The sequence below is a fragment of the Nicotiana sylvestris genome, chromosome 12 (genome assembly GCF_000393655.2).
Source record: "Nicotiana sylvestris chromosome 12, ASM39365v2, whole genome shotgun sequence".
Lineage (NCBI taxonomy): Eukaryota > Viridiplantae > Streptophyta > Magnoliopsida > Solanales > Solanaceae > Nicotiana > Nicotiana sylvestris.
Genome location: NC_091068.1, coordinates 129,306,574 through 129,330,030, shown reverse-complemented (window position 1 = coordinate 129,330,030; position 23,457 = coordinate 129,306,574). Strand labels below are relative to the sequence as shown.

The window sequence follows — 23,457 nt, the reverse complement described above, 5'->3', positions numbered from 1 at the left end:
AAATAGAAATATTCAATAAAAGAAGAAGACAACAAATTCATAATATTAATAAGTATCAAAAGGAATCAACAATTTGCACGGCATCACCCTTCGTGCTTTTACTCTCTTTCTCACCCAAGCAATATATAAAATAAAACTGTATACGGCATCACCCTTCGTGCTTTTACTCTCTTTCCTCAAAATATAATCAATAAGATATCAGTACAGAATGGCACATAGTACGACACGACATCACCCTTCGTGATTTACACTCTTTCCTCACCATATCAAACAATACATGACATCACCCTTCGTGCTTTATCACTCTTCCTCACCCAAACAACAATCACAAATAAGGGGCAAGGAAGTAAACTGGATAATAATCGGGATTCCAATAAGGGCACAATAATTAACAATAAAATTCCCGGCAAGGAATATATCAATAATTCCACAATTATCTCGGCAAGGGAATAATTCGATAATTCTTTCTCTTTCTTTCAGTTCTTACTTAGTAATTCATTTTATAACTTGATCCAACGCTCCTCAAATATTAAATATCACCATTTCTTTCACATGCACTTTACAACATATAGAAGTCATCATTTTATCATGGAAGATACAACCAAATTCGAATATTCGCGATATAAAGACTTACGGTCATGCTAGACACCAATGTATAGATACTCATCACCATGCCTATACGTCGTACTCGACAAATAGCAATTAGCAATTAAGACTCAGCTCTTATTCCCTCAAGTTAAGGTTAGACCAAACACTTACCTCGCTTTGCAACCAATTATAAATTCCAACAAGCCTTTGCCTCGCGAATTCGTACCTGAAATTCTCAAATCTAGTCATAAACAATTCGATTAAGTCAATAAAAATTATAGGAATTAATTCCATATGAAATTCTACATTTTCCATTTAAAATCCGAAATTGCACTAAAAATTAGCCTGTGGGGACCACGTCTCGGAACCCGACAAAAATTACGGAATATGAAATCTCATCCAATAACGAGTCCAACCATACCAATTTTACCAAAATTCGACATCAACTCGACCCTCAAATCTTCAAATTAAACCAAGAGGGTTTTCAAGATTTTCCCAACTAAAATCACCAATTAAATGCCAAAACTAGTAATAGATTCGGGTAATCTAACCAAAATTAAGTTAAGAACACTTACCCCATTATTTTCTTTGAAAATATCCCGAAAATTGCCTCTCCCCGAACTTCAATTTGCTAAAAATGGAAAATGAAATTTCAGAAGTTACATTCTGCCGAGAATGTGTTGTTCACGAGTTCAAAGTTTTGTCCATTTTGTTTGTCAAAACTAAATGGAGACCACCATATATATTCTATTTGATTCTTTTTCAATCTAAAAAATTTCTAATAAAATAACTTTAAAACTTTAAAATTTGTGTAAGAATAAATAACTAATCTTAAAAGTAATTTTTTAACCAAAAATTATTTCTTAAATAAATTTTATAATTAAAAGTCAAGCTCTACAAAAACTTTTTTACCAAAAGCTCTCTACAAACTACAAATCCCCACAACTCTCTCTTTCCTTTGTTTTTATGCTTTCTTTTATTAGTAAAATCTTTAATGTTGTCTTTTTATTATTATAATTTTGATTTATAAAATTATAGTTCTATTAATATTTTTTATTGTTTAGCTAAATGTTGGGTAGTTTGATTTAAAAATTTAGTACACCATTCATTAATTAAAATTTTAACTATTAAACATTTCTTTAAGAACTCCTAATATTTAAAAATTTAAAATTACAGAAAATTTATTTATATAAATCATTTTCTTATTTGAATTGTAGAAAGTATGTACCTAGAGCTTTAAATTGATCAAAATAAGGTTGAAGGTATGTGCCTATTTGATGGTGTCGCATTATCCTTGCATATGAGGGATTATATATGTCTCGAGCTTTAAATTGATCAAAATCAGGTTGAAAATATTATATTTTTTTATGCATATTGTCATTGTAACGATCTGACGGGTCGTTTTGCCTTTTAGAACCCTATTCCCTTAAAATAAAACTTCTCGCGCTTGCTTTAGCTAATTTACGACTTTCGGGGACGGTTGGTTTGGGATTTGGAAGAGTTTGGAGTGAAATATGCCCATTTGATTCCTTAGGATTTTCTTAAAAGGCTAAGTTTTACTTTGGTCAACATTTTGAGCAAACGGACTTGGATTCGTGATTTGACAGTCCTGGAGGGTCCATAGGAAAATATGGGACCCGGACGTATGCCTGGAATCGAATTCCGAGGTCCCTAGCCCGAGTAATGAATTTTTATTAGAAATTGTTAATCTGATTTTTTTTAAGGATTTAAAAAAACTAATTAATGATTGATCACATGGGTATCGGGCTCGTATGTTGGTTCTGAAGCCCGGTACAGGTCCGAAATAATATTTAAGACTTGCCCGCAAAATTTGATGTCAATCCGAGTAGTTTAAGGGCGTTTTGGCCCGTTAAAGGAAAATTAAGAACTTGAAGTTCATAACTTTGATTTAATTGGTTTTAGGGGGTGATTATTAGATTTAGCATTGTTTCCGGCGTTCCGAAGGTTCGAGTAGCTCTGTTTCGTGATTTTAAACTTGTCGATATATTCGGGCGGGACCCGGGAGCCCCGAGCATCAATCGGACGAGGCTCGAGTGAAGTTGAAAATTTTTAGAAGTGCTGAAACTGCTGCTTTTGTCATAAACGCACATGCGGTTGGTGGACCGCAGGTGCGAGACCGCAGACGCGGTCCATCTATCGCAGATGCGGCCATGGAAGGCCAGGCCAAACCATAGAAGCGGCTCTCGAACCGAAGAAGCGGTCCCAGCCCTTTAGGCCCCTTTTCACAGATGCGATCCTTTCTCGCAGATGCAGTCCCCTGACCGCAGATGCGGAAATCGCTGAAGTAGTGAGCTTCATTTAATACGGTTCTAAGTCAATTTTTACCATTTTCACTCTTTCATTGGCGATTTTGGGAGTTTTTGAGAAGAGACTTCCACCTAGCATCATGATGCAAGTCTATCCCACTAATTCTTAGTTTAATACTTGTATTTTAGGTAGATTAAACACTAGAATTTAGGTAAATCAAAGGTTAGAGCAAAACCTAGGGATTTTAATAAAAGTTAGATTTAACCACGAAATTTGTTACGGAATGAATTAGAAATCATATATTATCGATTCTTAGGTTATAGAGAACAACTTCCTTCGAAAGATTTCAGAATCCGGGCACGTGGGCCTGGGGTCGGATTTTAGGAAACTTGTGTTAAAGGTTGGAAAATTGCTTAAATAGTTAGAATTCGATCTTGTGAGTTTATATTGACTAGTTCCTACCTCATTTAACTAATTTGGGATCGTTCGGCTCCGAATTGAGGGTTTGGACTCGTTCTTCATATTGGAAGTGCATTGTGGAGCGAGGTGAGTCTCTTTTCTAACCTTGTAAGAGGGAATTGTCCCCATAGGTATAATAATTGAATTAATTGCTATTATATGCGGGGGCTACGTACGCACTAGGTGACGAGAGTCCATGCGTAGCTATTATTATTTTAAGTCCGAGTAGTCTAGGGCCCAAAAGCATGCTCTACGTGATATTTTTGTAACTTGATGATAAATTCGGATTCGTATAAATTATGTTGATTAAGGTAAATGAGACTAGTAGGGGAACCTTATCTTGCTTGGTCTTTTAAAGAAGAACTTGAATATTCCTGTGAATAACTACTCCCCAGATATACATTATCATTTGCTTGTTGATGAGTTTATTTATATTTGACCGCGTCACACGTGTGATTCACGAGCGGGGGTAATAGATGCATCTATGGTTTGATCTGTTCGACCCTCGGCAGTGCACAATTTACTTTTATGTTGGATCGGGTCGTACGTCCCTCGGTGTTACTTGCGCATGCTTTACTTAGTATTTCTCTGTGGACTGAACTTCATGTATGCCTTGAAACGTAAATGGATACCCATGATATTACTTGGAAGAAGAACTGTTATTCCCTGCCATACAATGTTATTAAATTGTGCTATCCATACTTATTATAAATTCTTTTCTCATATTATTTGACCCTAGTAAGTATCAAATCGACCTCTCGTCTCTACTTCTTCGAGATTAGATAAGATACTTACTGGGTATATATTGTTTATATACTCATACTATACTTCTGTACTTAATTGTACAGGATCTGAGGCATGTGTATCTGGCTATCAGTCTGGTGCGTATCACTGAGCGGATTTCGAGACTTCTACGGTGAGCTGCTTCCCTTCCCATGCCGTTCAGCAGCCTGAAGGAGTCTCTCTTATGTATTTTTGCTATCTATTCTATTTCGGACAGTATGATAGTGTGATTCTTTTGTATATTCTACTAGTTGCCCATAGCTTGTGGCATCAGGTCTTGGCACACACATTAGTAGACCGTATTATTTTTGGGGTTGTATGATTATTTTCGGCTTTACCGATCATTTCTGATTTTATTACAACTTAAGGAATCATTGAAACTATTTTTGGATAAAAGTAAATGAGAGCTTATTTAGTATTTTTCCACGTTGGCTTTCCCGACAATGGTGTTGGGCGCCATCATGACCTATTATGGAAATGGGTTGTGACAACATGGTATCAGAGTACTAGGTTCATGTAGGTATCACAAGTTATGGGCAAACCTAATAGAGTCTTGTGGATCAGTACAGAGACGTCTGTATTTATCTTCGAGAGGCTATAGGGTGTTAGGAAAACTACTCTTTATTCATTTCCTATCGTGCAGTGGTTGGTATGCTTAATTTCCCTCTTTTATTCTCTCACAGATGGTGAGGACACGCACGACTGATGTTCCAGACCCGGGCAAAGCTGCTCTCCCTATTGCTAGAGGTCGAGGTAGAGGCTGGGGGAGGGCACCGGCCCATGGTAGGGGACGAGGGCGTCCTAGAGTTATCCCAGTAGTACCACCCGCAGATCCCGCGAGAGATCCTATCATCGAGGAGCAGGGCGAGGTGCCCACAGCTGAGCCTACCCCGACGGACTTTATGACAATACCGGGATCCCAGGAGGTCATGGGCCATATGTTGCGGTTCATGGATTCTATGACTCAGGCTGGTTTATTTCCAGCAGATCCAGCTACATCACAGGTAGGAGGGGGAGCATAGACCCCTACTGCTCAGGCTCCTGGACATGCAGCTGCAGTGTATCAGACACCGGGTGCACTACCCGCAGATGGGGCACAATCAGTTGCTCCAGTGGCACCCTAGCTCAGACCAGCTGCGGACGGTGACCCGCAGAAGTTATTGGATAGATGGACTAGACTTCACCCTCCTATCTTCGGGGGTGAGAGTCATGAAGATGCCCAAGATTTTATTGACAAGTGCTGGGACAGACTGCACAACATGAGGATATTGGAGTCGCATGGAGTTGACTTCACTACTTTTCAGCTAGAGGGCAAGGCCCATAGATGGTGGCAGTCCTACATTTTCGGTAGGCCAGCAGGTTCTCCTCCCCTCACTTGGGGTCAATTTACCCAGTTAATCTTGGATAGGTATATTCCACCCTCTAAGAGGGAAGAGCTACGGTACCAGTTTGAGTATCTTGAGCAGTGTCAGATGTCTGTGACCGATTATAAGGCGAGGTTCTCTGAGTTGTATCGCCATGCACTCATGATACTTCCCACAGATGCAGAGAGAGTGCAGAGATTTGTTGCGGGGTTGCACCCCAGTATTCGAGCTAGCATGGCTCAAGAGGTGGAGATGCGTACTGAGTATCAGCTAGTGGTAGAGATTGCTCACAGGATTGAGGGGTATTGACAGAGGGGTAGAGAGCAGATTCAGCCTAACAAGAGGGCCTGGTTTTCAGGAGAGTTCAGAGGTTCCCCAGCTAGGGGTAGAGGTCACTTCGGGAAGGGTCAGCCCAGCAGGCCCTTGTATTCAGCACCACCACCCCCTCCCCAAGGTGCTCCAGTGAGTCCTTATTTCAATGCGATGCCGGAGAGTTCTTACCGCCCACCAGCTGTTCAGGGTTCCTCCGGCGGGTATGCTGGTCATCAGGATTCTCCCAGTGCTCACTTCAATGCCGCGCCGTAGAGTTCGTATCGCCTACCGGCTATCCAGGGATCTTCCAGTGGGTATTCGGGTCAGCAGTCTCGGACTTCAAGGCAACAGGCTATGGTGCCGAGAGTATATTATGAGTGTGGAGATCCGGGTCATATGAAGAGGACCTGCCCCAGACTTCGGGGCAAGGCAGTGTAGTAGGGTCAACAACCTATGATTTCAGCACCGGCTGCCCCACCACCTAGAGGTGGAGGGCAGACTGGTAAGGGTCATCCTAGAGGTGAAGGCCAGGCAGAGAGAGATCAACCAGCTATTGCTCAGTCAGGTGGAGGCCAGCCAGCCAGCACTCCAACCAGATTTTACGCCCTTCCGGCCAGGCCAGATGTATTGGCCTCAGATGCCATCATCACATGTATTATTTCCGTCGGCGGTAGAGATGCTTCAGTATTATTTGACCTAGGGTCTACTTATTCATATGTATCATCTCTGTTTGCTCATTTCCTGGTTATTTCTCCTGAGCCTTTGGGCACTCCTATTCATGTGTTCACTCCTATTGGTGATTCTGTGGTTGTGGATCAGATCTACCAGTCTTGTGTGGTCACATTCTATGGTTTCGATACTAGAGAGAACCTCCTGTTGCTTGATATGATCGACTTTGAGATCATCCTGGGCATGGATTGGCTATCCCCATATCACGCCGTCCTAGATTGCCATGCCAAGACTGTTACTTTAGCAGTGCCAGGGTTACTGAGGTTGGAGTGGAAGGGTTCCACAGTTGATACATCTAGTCGGGTTATCTCTTTCCTGACGGCTCGGCAAATGATCGAGAAGGGGTATTTGGCTTATTTGGATTATGTTCGAGACACCATCGTAGAGTCTCCGACGATTGATTTAGTTCCAGTAGTTTGAGAGTTTGCCGATGTATTTTCTTATGATCTTCCTGGCATGCCACCGGATCGTGATATTGATTTCTACATTGATTTGGCTCCAGGCACCCAGCCTATATCTATCCCACCGTACTGTATGGCTCTGAAGGAGTTGAAAGAGTTGAAGAAGCATCTTGAGGAATTGTTAGCAAAGGGGTTTGTTAGACCTAGTGTACCGCCTTGGGGTGCACCAGCGTTATTTGTGAAGAAGAAGGATGGAACTATACGGATGTGCATTGATTACCACCAGTTGAACAAAGTCACCATCAAAAACAAGTATCTGTTGCCTCGTATCGATGATTTGTTCGACCAGTTGCAGGGTGTTAGGGTGTTCTCCAAGATTGACTTGAGGTCAGGGTATCATCAGCTGAAGATTCGTGACTCGGATGTTCCAAACACTGTCTATGAATATGGCCACTATGAGTTCCCGGTGATGTCCTTTGGCTTGACTAACACCCCAACAACATTCATGGACTTGATGAATAGGGTATTCATGCCTTACATTGATTCATTTGTCGTCGTCTTCATTGACGACATCTTGATATACTCCCATAGCCTGGGGGAGCACGAGCAACATTTGAGGGTAGTGCTTTAGACCTTGCGAGAGCAGAAGCTATATGCTAAGTTCTCCAAGTGTGAGTTCTGGCTAGAGTCAGTGGCATTCTTTGGGCATATTATGTTAGGAGAGGGTATTAAGGTGGACCCCAAGAAGATTGAGGCAGTTCAGAGTTGGCCACGTCCTACTTCGGTAACCGAGATTAGGAGTTTCCTAGGGTTAGTAGGTTATTATAGATGATTCGTGCAGGGCTTTTCATCTATTGCATCACCTCTGACTAGATTAACCCAGAAGGGTGCTCCTTTCCATTGGTCTGATGATTGTGAGGCAAGCTTTTAGAAGCTCAAGACAGCTTTGACTATAGCACCAGTTCTTGTGTTGCCTTCCGATTCAGGGATGTATACGGTATATTACGACGCTTCGTGCGTTGGATTGGGATGTGTATTGATGTAGGATGGGCGAGTTTTTGCCTATGCTTCGCGTAGCTAAAGGTTCATGAGAAGAATTATGTTGTGCACGATCTAGAGTTGGCTGCGATCATTCATGCTCTTAAGATATGGAGGCATTATCTGTATGGGGTGTCATGTGAGGTTTATACGGATCATCGCAGCTTACAGCATTTGTTCAAATAGAGGGATCTTAATTTGAGGCAGCACAGGTGGCTTGAGTTACTGAAGGATTATAACATCAACATTCTTTATCATTCGGGCAAGGCTAATATGGTCGCGGATGCCTTAAGCAGGAAGGCAGAAAGTATGGGTAGCTTGGCATTTATTCCAGCGGAGGAGAGACCACAAGCTTTGGACATCCGGTCCTTGGCTAACAGACTTGTGAGGTTGGATATTTCAGAGCCCAGCTGAGTTCTTGTGTGTGCGGTTGTTCAGTCTTCATTATTGGGGCAGATCAAGGCCCGACAGTTCGATGATCCACATTTGGCAATTCTTAGAGAGATGGTGCTTCAGGGAGGTGCCAAGGAGGTTTCTATTGGAAAGGATGGTGTTTGGCGACTCCAAGGTCGTCTATGTGTTCCTAATGTTGATGGTCTGAGGGAGAAGATTCTAGAGGAGGTACATAGTTCGCGGTATTCCATTTATCCGGGAGCTACGAAAATGTATCGTGACTTGAGGCAGCATTATTGGTGGCGGAGGATGAAGAAAGACATAGTGGAGTATGTAGCTAGGTGTTTGAATTGTCAGCAGGTCAAGTATGAACACTAGCGGCTGGGTTGCCTACTTTAGCAGATGCCTATACTAGAGTGGAAGTGGGAGCCCATTACTATGGATTTCGTAGTTGGGTTGCCCCGGACTTTGCAGAAGTTTGATTCAGTGTGGGTCATTGTTGACAGGTTGACCAAGTCGGCCCACTTTATTCCGGTGGTGACTACTTATACAGCAGAGAGGTATGCTCAGATCTACATTCGGGAGATAGTCCGATTGCACGGTGTGCTTGTTTCCATCATATCAGATAGAGGCCCTCAGTTCACTTCGCATTTCTAGAAAGCTGTTCGGGGTGAGTTGGGAACCCGCATGGAGCTTAGCACGACATTTCATCCACAGACCGACGTCCAGTCGGAGCAGGCAGTTCAGATTTTAGAGTACATGCTTAGAGCATGTGTGATTGACTTTGGAGGGCAGTGAGATCAGTTCTTGCCCTTGGCGGAGTTTGCGTACAACAACAGTTATCAGTCCAGCATAGAGATGGCTCCATACGAGGCTTTATATGGTCAACGTTGTCGTTCTCCTATCGGGTAGTTTGAGCCTGGTGAGGCTAAGTTATACGGTACAGATTTGGTACAGGATGCCTTGGACAAGGTAAAGTTGATTTAGGAAAGGCTTCGCACAGCTCAGTCCAGACAGAAGAGCTATGTGGATCAGAAGGCGTGTGATGTATCATTCGTGGTTGGCAAGAAGGTCCTCTTGAAAGTCTCGCCAATGAAGGGCGTTATGAGATTCGGGAAGAAAGGCAAGCTAAGCCCAAGGTTTATTGGCCCATTTGAGGTGTTGAGGCGAGTTGGGGAGATTGCTTACGAGCTAGCTTTACCCCTATCTTATCGGGAGTTCATCCGGTTTTTCATGTATCGATGCTTCGGAAGTATCATGCCGACCTATCCCACGTGTTAGATTTCAGTACTATTTAGCTGGATGAGAGTTTGGGTTATGAGGATGAGCCAGTTGCCATTATTGATAGACAGGATCGCCAGTTGAGGTCCAAGAGGATTTCCGCGGTGAGGGTCCAATGGAGGGGCCAACCAATCGAGGAGGCGACCTGAGAGTCCGAGGAGGACATACAGAGCAGATATCCACATTTATTCAGCAACTCAAGTACTTTTCTATGTTCGTTCGAGGACGAACATTTGTTTAAGAGGTGGAGAATGTAATGACCCGACTGGTCGTTTTGCCTTTTAGAACCCCGTTGCCCTTAGTTGATGTAACTCTTTAGTTTTCTCTTCCCTCTGATCAGCCTTTATGTAAGCTTAAGCTATCTTCCAATCTACAACTCATGATATTAGTTATTACTTTAGCCCTTTATGGATGCTATGGAATATCTATGATACAATCTTCTAATAATTCAATCCTTTATCTATGACCTGGGCTCAATTCTTTCTCTTAACTTATACCGGAATCTTCTGCGGCTGTATGATTGTCAACATATATGCTGCATGGATAATACTCCGAACTCTTAAGTGCGCACATAACGTAACTAACTTTGGATCATTGATCGAATAATTCCTTTTGTTCCTTCTTAGCTTTCTTTAAACGTAAGCTATTACCTTTCCTGGTCTTTCTGCCTCCTTGTTGCGTGCATACTAAGCTTATCTTAGTTCCCATGCATGCCAGAGTTTTCATGCAACTCATATGATCTCGAATATTACTTTTTCCTTTACTTCTCGTTCATTAGTCACAGTAGGTGCCACTTTTTTATGGAGTGCATAGAATGTTGTAATGAGACCGTTTTTACATGAGCATTTCTTCTTCAAGTTACTATGTTTAGGTTGAAGCCTTCTTCCTTATTTCCTCAGCTAGTCTTTCATTGTAGTAATTAGGGAGGACCCTCTGACTCTTGTAACGCTGCAAGCTTATTACATTGTCTTCCCGATAGAATTTTTGATGTTCGTACTTACCTATAATTATCCGTAGTTACTTACCTCCACGCCCTTGTGCTTGTAGGGTTGCTTCTAAACTGATATTTTGACTATCTTCCCAGTGGCACTCTCTTTTATTTTCGTAACACTCATATGGTACCTTTAACTACCCCAACTCCTATCTGAATATTTCTCAAGTATTACAATGTCATAATTGCGAGTCCAAAATCACTATATTGGGTTTTAATATGTTTATCTTGCATGATATGTTGATTTGTCTGTAACCTCTTGTCTAGCCATAACTAAGCTCTTCCTGAATCAACTACTAACTACTCGTTGGGCCATTCTCATATCAATATTTTGCGTAATCTTTCTTGGTTATTTCCTTTGTCTTAACTTACCTCTAGCACTGGCTCCTTATTTATCAATAACATCTCAGACAGGAACCCGCACTTTCTTTCCTTGACGTGCTTGCATAATGTTCTGAAATCTTTGCATATCTATAGGATTTGAATAAGTGCAATCTCATCCCTTTCTCATTTTTATCGCATTCTTCCTTTACCATTCTATAATTACTAGAACCACTTAATTCTAACTTAATGCCACATCACTCCATATTTCCCCTTTGGGGGAGTACTGAGATTTAGTGCTACGATGATCAATGTATAGATATTTTACCTCTTCATCTTTGGCATCTTTTCACATCATCGATGACCCTTACTCGCCTTGCAGAAATCCTTTTGTACCAAGGATAACAAAATTTCTTACTCATGAGGGAGACACCTAGTGTATCTGGCACGCACAGTCCCTTAAGCTTAACTTTGCTCAGATTGCTTGCTTCAGGGAAGCATCTTCCTGAATGACCATTCTCTGAATTTCTCATAAATATTCTTTTGTCATCCATTCTATTATTGCAGGAACGCAATCTCTGAATTTCTCATAATGCCGACTATTATCAAATCACTCAATACCTAATTCATATTTAGTTTATCTTGTTCACCAGTCCATACTGATTTCTATTACTCTAGGTCTAACTTTTCCTTTTGGTAATCACGTTGGAGTCACAGACTTATTTTTCGAAATGAGGATATGACTTTATAGCCTATACTTTTTTGTTATCTCAAGGCCTATCACCTCTCGTCTTTTTCTTTACTTTACTATAGACTTTGTAATACTGTCATTTTTCATTTTTTTCTACCGTTGTCATCCATGTATCACATCTTACTCATAATCCTTCATTAACTCTCTTCTTATTTCCCTGCTAATATTTTTGTCTATCACTTCATTCTGAAAACTTCAACAAGATATTCTTTTGCTTTTAGATCCCTTTGCTTCATCCACTGGCTCTTCGAGTTGCCTAATATTCTCTCTCTACTAGAGATGGGAGCCATACTACGGTAATATTTATCTCTTCCAGGATTTCAGTGCCTATCTTTGTAATTTTTTTTAACATTCTAGTATTCATATCTAGCTGTATTATTCTAGAGCGCACCATCTGGGTGTCTCACAAGGAGATCTATTAGCATATTTACAATATTCTTCGGAAATATTAACTAACAGAAATAATCCATCCACCATTTTGGGTCACTCTAACCCCAATCGGATCCAGGTATCCGTTCTTCTCTTATACTACTTATGTTAGCCCCCATAGGGCATAACTGAGATGGGTGTGGCCAATTGTACATACCGTGGTTTCATTTGAAGGTAACTCAAAATGCTTATATCTCTCTTCCTGAATGGTAAATAATGATAATCTTCACTAGCTGGGTACCTCGTACCCTTTTTCACCTTGCTTCTTTTACTTGTTGAAACTTGCATATACCTTCTGATTCTCTCATTGCTTTTTATCATAAGGGTGGATAGATGGTCATGCCTTAAGGCTCCTTATCAAGAAGCTTACACATCCTAGTACACACATGAATTGTTGAAGACCTAATACTCATCATAAGCATTATGAAAAATCGAGTTCCTCTGACTCAACTCTTCTACAGTCACATTCAATCTCTTATCAACTGTCTTTTTGGATGTAGGTGTGGTTGTATGACGAATATAATAGAATTTAGGAATTTGAATTTCTATGACTAAGCTCTACCACACGATCTAGAGTAAGAAGAAAGAGTGACCGTACTAAATGCCCTCTATCCTTTTTCTTATAAGTGTGGTGCACAACACACCCATAAACAAGACTCTACTAGACACGGCTTGAAGACTCCCTAGGACAGAACTACTCTGATATCACTTTTGTCACGACCGAAACCGATGGACCGCGACGGATACCCGGTGCCTTACTCAACTGAGTACCAACATAACATATCTTTCGTGTCATACTATTATACGTAAATGAAATGGAGAGGGATGCTGTGAGATAACTAGAGTGAAATATGAGGGAACACTCGATATAGGATGACCCAATGTGTAATACAAACTTATACATATGACATATGAGCCTATAAGGCTGGCATGATCCTCTATATACTCAAACATAGGCCGACAAAGCCATACAATCTTTCATATACATGATATTTGTCTACAAACCTCTAAGAGTACATAATATCATAAAGGTCGGGACAAGGGTCCGCCATACCAATCAATACATGTACTAATCATACTCACCAAATAAGCAACTCCGGAGCAAATGGAGCGCATCAACACCTTTCGCTGAGCTGGTAGCGTACTTGGAGGACTCTCAACCTGTCTATCGGGACCTGCGGGCATGAAACGCAGCATCCTCAGGCAAAAGGAACGTCAGTACAAATAAAGTACCGATTATGTAACTAATGAACATTAGTAAATAAAAGTCATGAGAGAAACATGGAGTAAAAGACTTGACATGTAAGTCTGAATAGCTCTGTGAATCATTTATTATTTAAAATATCATGCATATGCGTATAAATATCATACCATGCATAGGTATATGTGTACATAATATCATCAAGCCTCTGAGGGCATCCCATCATATCAACTCGGCCACTATGGGCAAAATCATCAACGTATACCAGCTGATCAAGTGGTGGTGCGTATATAGCATCATAACCTTTTTTCATATCCCATATACATATAATATATACGTATATAACGTCATCTGGTCATGGGTCAATGTACATGTATAAATGAATGAAATGCATAAGAAATATATTAATTAAGATTAATATACCTTTCGGATAAACTTTATCAACTACGTATTTTTTTGAGACTCATGAACAGAAAATATAATAATATGTCACATGGGGAATCAAGAACTTAGACACCCCTAGTACTTCTATGAATAGAGTCATTTATGAAAGCTGTGTGTTTGCTCGTTTAGTTTGTATCATTTGGATCATGCCAAAAAGAAAGAAGGGATAGCCTTAACATACCTGAATCAATTCTCTAACCATAATCCCTCTAACACACGTCTTTTGCGAAAATACTTAACGGTGGATCGAAGTAGGGAAAAATCCGTATGATATTATTGAGAAAGTTGGACCGTGCTCTTTTAGAATTGCATCTCGCGCTGCTATTACATGATAATCTCGTATAATTTCTTTGCTGAAGCCTCACCCGTTACTTAGTAGATGTAAAACATCTCTATTCCATTTTGTGAATTAAAGAGAAGTCTTTTAATAGAATTCTTCAACAAGAATGAGATAAGGTGCCCATATCTTTAAATTTCTGTCACCACCTCCTTAAGCACCTAATTAGATGGCAATTTGCTGCCATAATTCTACAATCTCGCATGGAAGTGTTGTCCCCTAATGATTATCCAAAATCTCACTTAAATAATTATCCACAAACTTCTAATTAATTATCTAATCTCCCGCCAAAAAATTATTAATTACCCAATTATCCAACATCGTTCCCCTATAAAAGTTAGGGGCGAACAGATGTATTAAGTGCTGAAGTGTCAACTCGACCCTGGCTAGCTCGACAAATTTGGTAAGCATCTTTATAAGTTTATAAACGTACGGCGCGAGATGAGCTGGGAAAATACCATAATAACGATAGAATTCCTCCGCTAATGGAAGAAGAGGGAGAGAGTAGCCGACTTGGAAGGGGTAGGCGTAGAAGGCGTAATACCCAGGACGGTGGACCTGCACTGTATCCCACCCAGCATGGATTAATTTAATGTGATTGGGAAGGCCGAACTTAGACTTAAGCTATTCCAATTCCTTCACTGTCATCATTGACCGAAAGGCTCCAGGATCAACATCATGGGATTTGGTGAAATTTAAAGGCGGAGACAGAATTTAAGGATTCTAAATTTTTTACAGAACTCATAGCTCGTCTTAGTTATTAGTCTCATAATTAAATATTAATACAAATTTAATAATTTTTTTAATATAAATATAATATTTAAGCGGAAGTGACTGGATCTAGGCGAATACAATAGGCTAGCTCCGTCTATGATACCAACACCGTATAAGTTTAGTCGACTATTAAAGACATTTAAAACATTAATTTCAAACATATTAAGTGTCTCGATGAAAATCTATATTCATTGGCGGGTCAAGAACAGAATTTCGTTCAGCACGTTAGTCTTTTTGCCTTTTAAGCCCAATAATATTTCGTGCACCAAATTTGTCTAAGGCACCGTTTTGTCCATACATATTTTTTTTCCAAAAATATATTTTTCTATAAAATTTTGCAAGTTTTTAGAAAATTTTCGATAATGAGTTTTTTAATATCAAATCTTTATTTTCAGGAAAAAAAAAGTTTCCCGCTCAAAAAAATGCAACATTTTTTCAAGTGAAATGTATGTCCAAACATATTTCAAATTTCAAATATCATTTTTCAACTTTAACTCCAAATATAATTATTTTTTCAAAAATTACAATTTTTATGTCCAAATACCTACAAATTGTCTCTGGGGCAATCTATGTATTACTGTGCCTTAAACAAAAATCTCTATATTAAGGGTGAAATTCAAAAATAGCCAGATTTACAACTAGTCGTTCAAAAATAGCTCAATTTCAAAAGTAATCGAAATTTAGCCATTTTTCATGTAAGTATAAATCTGAGCGAAAACACTGTTCAAAACCCGGAAAATACGCCAGTATATTATGCTGGAGTTCCAGCATAAGTATACTTGAACTCCAATATATTATACTGGAGTTCCAGGATAAGTATGTTGGAACTCCAACATAATATGATGGAGTTCCAATATAAGTACACTAGGACTCTAGCATAATATACTGGAGTTCCAGCAAGTATATCGGTCCAGCATAATATACTGGAGTTTGGAGCACCGGTGCTCCAGTCTCGAGTATATTATACTGGAGCCAGCAAAATATATCGGTCCAACATAATATGTTGGAGTTCATACACATGTGCACCGAACTCCAGTATATTATGCTGGACCGATCTCTGTTGTAGCAAAATAGTGGCTATTTTTCATTGACTTGGTAAACACTGACTATTTTTGAATGACCAGTCCGAAAACTGGCTATACGTGCTATTTTTACCTATATTAAAACCCAAACCCAAACCGTAAACCCGAAAGAGACCCCTATGCTTTTAGAAAAGAAAAAAAAAAAAATTACTCCAGTCTGTATTTTGAAGAGTGTGTTCTCCGTCTTCAAAGTAAAAATCTCCCGTTCGTATTTATTTCGTGATCTCCACAAATTGTGAGAGAAGAAGAAGAAGTGCAGTGGAATAATCAGAAGGAAAATGAGCGTAATAGATATACTGACACGGGTTGACTCAATCTGTAAGAAATATGACAAGTACGACATCGACAAGCACAAGGATTCCAACGTTGCCGGCGACGACGCCTTCGCTCGTCTCTATTCTTCCGTTGAATCCGACATCGAAGCTTCTCTTCAGGTAAATAATTCACCTTTTTAACATTTTGTCTGTGTGTGTTCTAGGGTTTAGTTTTACACATTTTGTTTTTCCTTGCGGTTACAGAAAGCGGAAACAGCTGCTAATGAGAAAAATAGGGCATCTGTTGTGGCGATCAACGCTGAAATTCGGAGAACTAAAGCCAAGTTACTCGAGGAGGTTCCGAAATTGCAGAGGTTGGCTGTAAGGAAGGTGTGGTTTACTTTGACTTTTTTTTTATAGCTGATTTGGTTCTGTAATGATATTGGAAATTAACTGATGGGATATGTTGTACTTGGATTACTTTTTCATAATCTGTTTATCTTTCGAGATTGTTGATTTGGTTGACTGGTTCTGGATTTTGATGAAAGGTAAGATAAAGAACAATGTTGGAAGGAGGGGGAGTGGAAGCCGGTTTAAAATTGTTCTTTTTGATTTGTATGTTTGTAATATGTGAGTTTTGTAAAAGCATAGATGATCATAAGTACGTAGAAAAGACGAGGGTTGCATAGGTTGATGATATATTATGAAATATTGAAATACAAGGATGTTGAATTGGTTAGAAGGTGCCTACAAGACGCGTTGTAATAAAGGGGAATGGAGATATAGGATTCACATAGCTGATCACAACTAACCTTTTATTGTGGTGTAGTTGATTGATTGACAGTGATATATATTGTATTGTTAGGTCATTTGCTTTGCGGATAAGATGTGTACTGATCATCCTACATGGCTACATCACTTCTAGAAAAAAGGGACCATTTGGTGGGGGAGGGGTGGTTATCTACGGCTACACAGATGTCGTAGATGGGATTGGATTCATAGTGCCAGTTAGGGGTAGGTATAAACCTTCATTCATCTTCTTCGATCTTCCTTGGAATATCCATCATCTTGGTCTCGACCTTGTTGAGCTCTCCCTGATCGAAAGTTCCTATTTTGCTGCCTCTTCGATTGCCTCATATAAAGAGTGGGAAATTCGGAGAAAAAAATGAAGAATTTCGAATCTAAAAATGAAAAGAGAATTTTTTCCCCAAAGACAAAGGAACTTATGGGTGAGGCGTTTTCGGGGATAACTATTTACTATTAGCAGTTTAGCACATTAACTTCAATATTCGTTTTTCCTCATTTTAATGGTTCAAGATTACTATAGATAGTCCTTTTCAAAAAGAACACTATGGATAGCAACAGGAGTTTGATCAGCCATATGAGCACTCAGGTTTACTACAAATTATTACAAGTTTCTATTTTCCGGAACAAAAGTCCGATAAGTTGTAAGACTTTAATTCTCCTATCCTGGTTAGCAACTAATAGAAAACCCAGATGAACTCGCGGACTATGCAGTTCTCCTTTTTATAGCTTGATGCTCCTAAGCTAATGGTGTTGTGTGAGCTCGTACCTGACTATTTCAGCAAGTTGCATTCTTTGCTTTACTTTTGGAGGAATAGACTTATAGTGTTCCTTTATACCATGTTAAAATCTCTAAATCTAAATTTGGCTGTCCTGTAGATAAGAAAAATAGAAGGCTCACCAAATCTTACTTGAGTCTAACATCTCAAATTCTGGAAACCATGTCACTTGCTGAGGACAATCATGTACGGCTTCCCTATTTCTGATATCGCTAAAATACTTTGTTAAGCCTAGAAAATAAGGTTGTTCATTCAGTCAGTTTTCAATAATTTTAATTAACTTACAGGATTCTTTGGTTCCTCAATTTGGGTTTCCTTTTGGTTATTATGATTTGGTCTTTTGGTTGGTGGGATTTTTGACCAGGGACATGTTGGGTTTCCAGAGTAGTATACAAACAAAAAATGCAATTGGTCATGCTATTTTCCTTCTTCAATCTTAAGGAAGAGAGACTATCTATGAGAGAGTGGGAGAGGGAGAGAGAGGAGGAGGGAGGGAGGGATGATGCTGCGTTGGGCTGCTGGCTTGAAATTTGCAGGTTGAAATTCCAAGAACAATCTGAGAGAAGCTGTCAATCTTATGAGAACAAGAGTCCAAGGGAGTGGGAGAGCTTGAGAGATGAAGAGGGCTGATAGAAGAATGGAAATAGAGCACAAAGAAGTAAAGTTGAGTGGTAGAATAAGGGGAAATAAACACCCAGTCGCTCAAAGAGACTCAGAAAACTTTAATTTTGAATTATTGCACACAGCCCTAATTAAAGACAACTTTTGGAAAAAAATTAAATAAGGTCCTTTTATTGTAAGGAAATTTATGAAAACTTAGAATTTGCTTCCTCTTGTTTGACTAAGTGGCAGGAAGAAACGAGATTGGTGAAAAATTGCGAATAAATTTAGATACCCAGTATGCAGTTTTCATTCTTTTTCAGAATGTTAAAATTTATTCTTTTGGTTTCTCAGAATAACTTGAATCCATGGAATTGACGAATTATACCTTGTATATGTACACTTGTCAGTAATTTATTTTTCTTTTTTATGTTCTCCTTTGGTAGATTGAAGCGACATAATATTTGCACGTGCATTATATAGTTTCCAGGTGATTTCTTTTTGTTACAAACAATCAGTTGTGTTCTGATTTCATATCCATGCTACTTAAAAGGTAACTGAAGATAATTTGGAAGATTTTGAGCAAAGTGGCCTGAGTATAGGAGTGTATCTGATAAAAATGCCAAAACGCTGGATTCAGAGGTTTTGCGTTGATGGTACTCCATCAGATTGAGGGATTAAGAGTCTGAAAGCTTCCATCTGTGTATCCATAAATTATTGGATAGAATAGAGGTGATAATATACCCCCTCCCAAACAAACCAAGAAGCTATTGATTGTAATTGACCAGAAAAGTTTGTGACTCATCTGGAGATGGTTGGGGTGGTAGACGGGCGGATTTATGGGGGCAGAAGGGGATTCAAAATATATTATGTTTTGAATCCCCTTGGTAATAGGCCAAAAGCATAGCTCAGTGGTTAAGAGGGTTCAAAACCTTTGTGAGTTCACTAGTTCAATTCCCACTAGCCATAATCTCTTCTAATTTTTTTAGCTAGTGGTAGACATTACCAAAATGATTGTGGATCTTGATGCTCTGGTAATCTAGCGTCGTACATGTTTCTTAACCTACTCCACCCTGATTTAAAAAAAAAAAGGTTTCTTAACCTAGTCATTGCAGCACATTTCCTTTGTAGAGTAGAAAAGGACCGAGGGGCGAAGTTGCGTTATTCTACTTTGTATAGTTACAAGTGGGTACTGCTCAGTCTTGACTGACGTGTCTGAGTTAAACCTCAATATGCAAAACTGTTTTAGCTGCTTGCTTCATTTATAAGAGTAAACAAGGACTCAATGTAAAGACGACAGTAATGGAGCTTAGAAACCTTTGGTTGTTGCACTTCGAACTGTGTTCATCTTCTTTTCAGTTAGTTGATAACTAATATCTCTTGCAATGTTCACACTTTTCAGTTACTTGATAACCAATATCTCTTGCAATGTTCACTACTGTTGCTGCTCTCCTCCCTACCGAAAGAGTAAATCTGCATTTATATGGTAATCTGTGGTATTAAATAGTTTCCTTGGTACTAAATAACCCTCAATTTCAGGTCAAAGGTCTGTCGGGTGAAGAACTTGCTGCCCGTAATGATTTGGTTCTTGCACTACCAGATAGAATAAATGCCATACCAGATGGCTCTGCAGCTCCACCCAAACAATCTGGAGGATGGAGAGCTTCAGGTTCTCGCACAGAAATTAAATTTGATTCAGGTGATTGATAATTTCTGCCATTTGACTGATTTTCCTGTAAGTTGTTCTCTCTGCATGCGTATTTAGTGTTGTCAAGGGCAAAAAGCGCCCCAGGTCTGTTGGGGCTCTATCTGTACCGCAATTAAAGCATGAGCTTCAGGAAAGAAAGACACAGTGAAGAAAAACATAGAAGAATATATGTTATGCAAGGAAAAACTAATTAAAAATTAAATGAAAAACTTCAAATTTATGTAGTAAAAAACATGTGGATTAAGTTTAATATCCAATTTAATATTTTGTTTAGATGCAGTTATAAGTTTCTAATGCAGCTTAAGTGACTAGTTTCTAATATGAAAGGTCTTAATTCTTTTTCCTAAGAAGTAACATATTCACTCATAACATTTTTTAAATAATGTATCTCTTTTTCAGTTATATTTATTGTTCAGTGCCACTCTCTTCAAGATAGAGCCTATTGCCGATAAGGTGCATACCTGTGCTAAAGAGCTTGCTAAACGAAGCGAACCACCTACATGAGCCTCACCTAGCTTCAGGGTTTAAGTGTGCCTAAAATGAGCCTTTAACGGCATAATTTATCATGAAATAAAAGTATCATGTAGTCCGTCTTGCGTAGGCTATAGCTGATTGTTAGATCACTTACGGAGTGTACTTGGATTACAGATGGACAATTTGACAATGAATATTTTCAACAAACTGAAGAGTCAAGTCAATTCAGGCAAGAGTATGAAATGCGGAAAATGAGACAGGTATGTCCTTTTTTCGGTTGTTTATCATGAAATTCTTTGAATGAGGCTTTTTCCCCCTTAATTGAGGTTATGTTTACTGCTTCTTTACTGCTTCCTGGACTATGTTTAAGATTTAAGTTTGCACGTCGCACAGGACCAAGGTTTGGAGGTCATAGCAGAAGGCTTGGATACTTTGAAAAACATGGCCAGTGATATGAACGAGGTTTGCTGCATTCATGGTTTTTATTTTATATCATTCCAATTGACATAGGTACTAAAGATGTGATGCATTGCATGCAGGAGTTGGATAGACAAGTTCCTCTGATGGATGAGATTGACACAAAGGTTGGTTACTTAACTGTTTTATGTAATACTTGATATGGAAAGAAGCATAGCTAAAGATTGATATGGTTCGACTTCTCAATAGGTGGACAAGGCAACCTCAGACTTGAAGAATACCAACGTTAGGCTCAAGGATACAGTTAACCAGGTAAGCTTAATTACCGCTATATTCAGTTGCAGTAAGTGATCTGCACTGATACAAGGATTACTCCTGAGCTTTGTTTGACAAACTTTGGTTGTTTTGCAGCTGAGATCTAGTCGAAACTTTTGTATCGACATCATTTTGCTGATCATCATTCTTGGGATTGCAGCCTATTTGTACAAGTAAGTTTTCAGATCCTGTCTTGTCCTTTTCTTTTTGTTTCATTATTTCATCTTATAATGTCAGCAATTAAGAGTGTCAGCCCGCGATTTACGTGTAATATGTTGATCCTTTTTCATAGTTTCTACTAGTGTAAATAAACTGTCTTCAGCAAGAGTACTACCAATTACCAAATAGCCTAACTGGCGACTCTCATCAATTGCAGTGTCTTGAAGAAGTAAAACTCCGTTAAATGCATGTTGGATCGACGTGTATGTTGGCCTTCACGATCCATTTATTTATCATTAATTTGTTTATATTTTTGTTTGTGTGTGTGCATTTAAAAAAAAGAAAAAGTTAATATGGATGGTTAAGCCTAGCATGCGTATTCTACTTGCTTGTGTGTTTAATTAGTTTGAGATTGAGGTGTAGTAATTGTTGTTTTTATCTTTGGACAATGTATTTCCGGTTTTAGTGGAGAAGGGTTGTTTATTTTTCAGTAATGCCAATTGAACGAAATCATCATTTTACAAAAGATTAAAGGATTGTGATTAGATAACGAATATTTTAGTCCCGTGACCTAATTTCCTAAGTAGTATTCTCTCTTCTTTATTATAATATTCGTTTTTACCCGGCCCTATAAAATAATTATAAAGCAACTTCAAAATAACATGAAGACACAAAACCTATCCAATTTCCTCTTAAATTATGCTGACATTTCTCTGACGAACGAATTAATAGATGTAACATTGTTATTTTAAAGATGGCGACAGCTCCAAGCAAAGATTGATATCGCAATCTTGTCCGATATAGATATTGAATGTGTAATCATCTTTTGTTTTCGTGTTGCTTGGCATACATATAAAAATAGATTATTATAGGATCAAAGCGAATTAATTAGGTGGAAGAAATTACGTTCCAAATTACTAGTGGAACGCTGAAGCGACCATGAGAAGGACTACCTTTTTTTGTCAAAATGAAATCTTAAAGTATAATCATTTATTATAAAATAATGGAAAAAATATATAAAAGCGTGGTAAAAGTTCGAGATATATATTTCCCTCTATTTTCTTTGTTTTAATGCACACTTTTAAGAATGAAGGCGTTAGTCTAGTTTAGTCAACGTGCAAATAATATAAGTATATATCACGCTAAAAGCCTAAAACATACGGAGTATTCAGTAATGCTTGTTGGGCTAATATACTCTTAGGAGTATTATCACTTTTAGCTCGCTCCAGAAATTATTTACATTCAGTCGCCGAAGAAGTGTATAAAATATTTTAAAAGAATTTTGGCAATTATTTTGAAAGCGGCTATACAGTATCTTTTTCCCAATACTATACTCTTAACGCTATGATACTGATTGCTTTGGTTAATTTATACGCTTTTTTTTTAAAAATACCTCACATCATTAATAATACTTTTACATTTAACATATACCTTCTGAAACTTTGCTCGCACACTCGCAATGTTGAACTATGAACATACTGATATTAAATCTTTTTTTGGTAGGAGCTTAATATTTTTTTCCTTTTCCGCTCGGGTAAATTAAGTAATTATTCAATCAGGAGAGCCCCTTGAGCAGCTTAGACTATACTCATGATATTTGCTCTATGAAATCTAAAAATGATTTTAACTTCTTTTTGTTGTACAAATGAGGCTTTTTTTTCTTCGAAATAACAATGAAATCTACAAATATCACATAGTAGCATTGGATCCCATAGATTGTAGCAAGACAGCCCCATGTGTGGTTAGTCCCCAAAAAATATCGAGATGTTTGGCTTTTGGGGAACGTGCATGTTGTTTGGCCACTGTTTTTACGTAATTTAAAAGTCATCTGCCTTTTACTTAAAAAAAAAATGCAATGGATTAATTAAGAAAAAAACGAAAAGGAAAAAGAAGAAAAAAAATAGATATAATCTTTCAGATCTCGAGTTGCAGAATTCAAAGGAGTTTGTACAAACTATTCCATTCGTAATTACTTTTTGGTTATTCAATAAATAGCTTTTC

General features: G+C 38.7%; 2 protein-coding genes across 2 annotated transcripts; both read left to right on the top strand.

Annotated features, from left to right (window-relative positions):
- Positions 1–5,357: 5,357 nt before the first annotated feature.
- Positions 5,358–6,047, top strand: LOC138883718 (uncharacterized). Its single transcript, XM_070164424.1, has 2 exons — positions 5,358–5,708; positions 5,775–6,047. The coding sequence occupies exons 1-2, from the start codon at positions 5,358–5,360 to the stop codon at positions 6,045–6,047; spliced, it is 624 nt and encodes a 207-aa protein (XP_070020525.1).
- Positions 6,048–16,052: 10,005 nt separating this feature from the next.
- Positions 16,053–21,946, top strand: LOC104228013 (syntaxin-71-like). Its single transcript, XM_009780396.2, has 9 exons — positions 16,053–16,380; positions 16,465–16,590; positions 19,923–20,082; positions 20,740–20,825; positions 20,959–21,027; positions 21,105–21,149; positions 21,232–21,294; positions 21,394–21,470; positions 21,674–21,946. Exons 1-9 carry the CDS (start codon positions 16,225–16,227, stop codon positions 21,687–21,689), a joined length of 798 nt encoding a protein of 265 aa, XP_009778698.1. The 5' UTR covers positions 16,053–16,224; the 3' UTR covers positions 21,690–21,946.
- Positions 21,947–23,457: the final 1,511 nt, after the last annotated feature.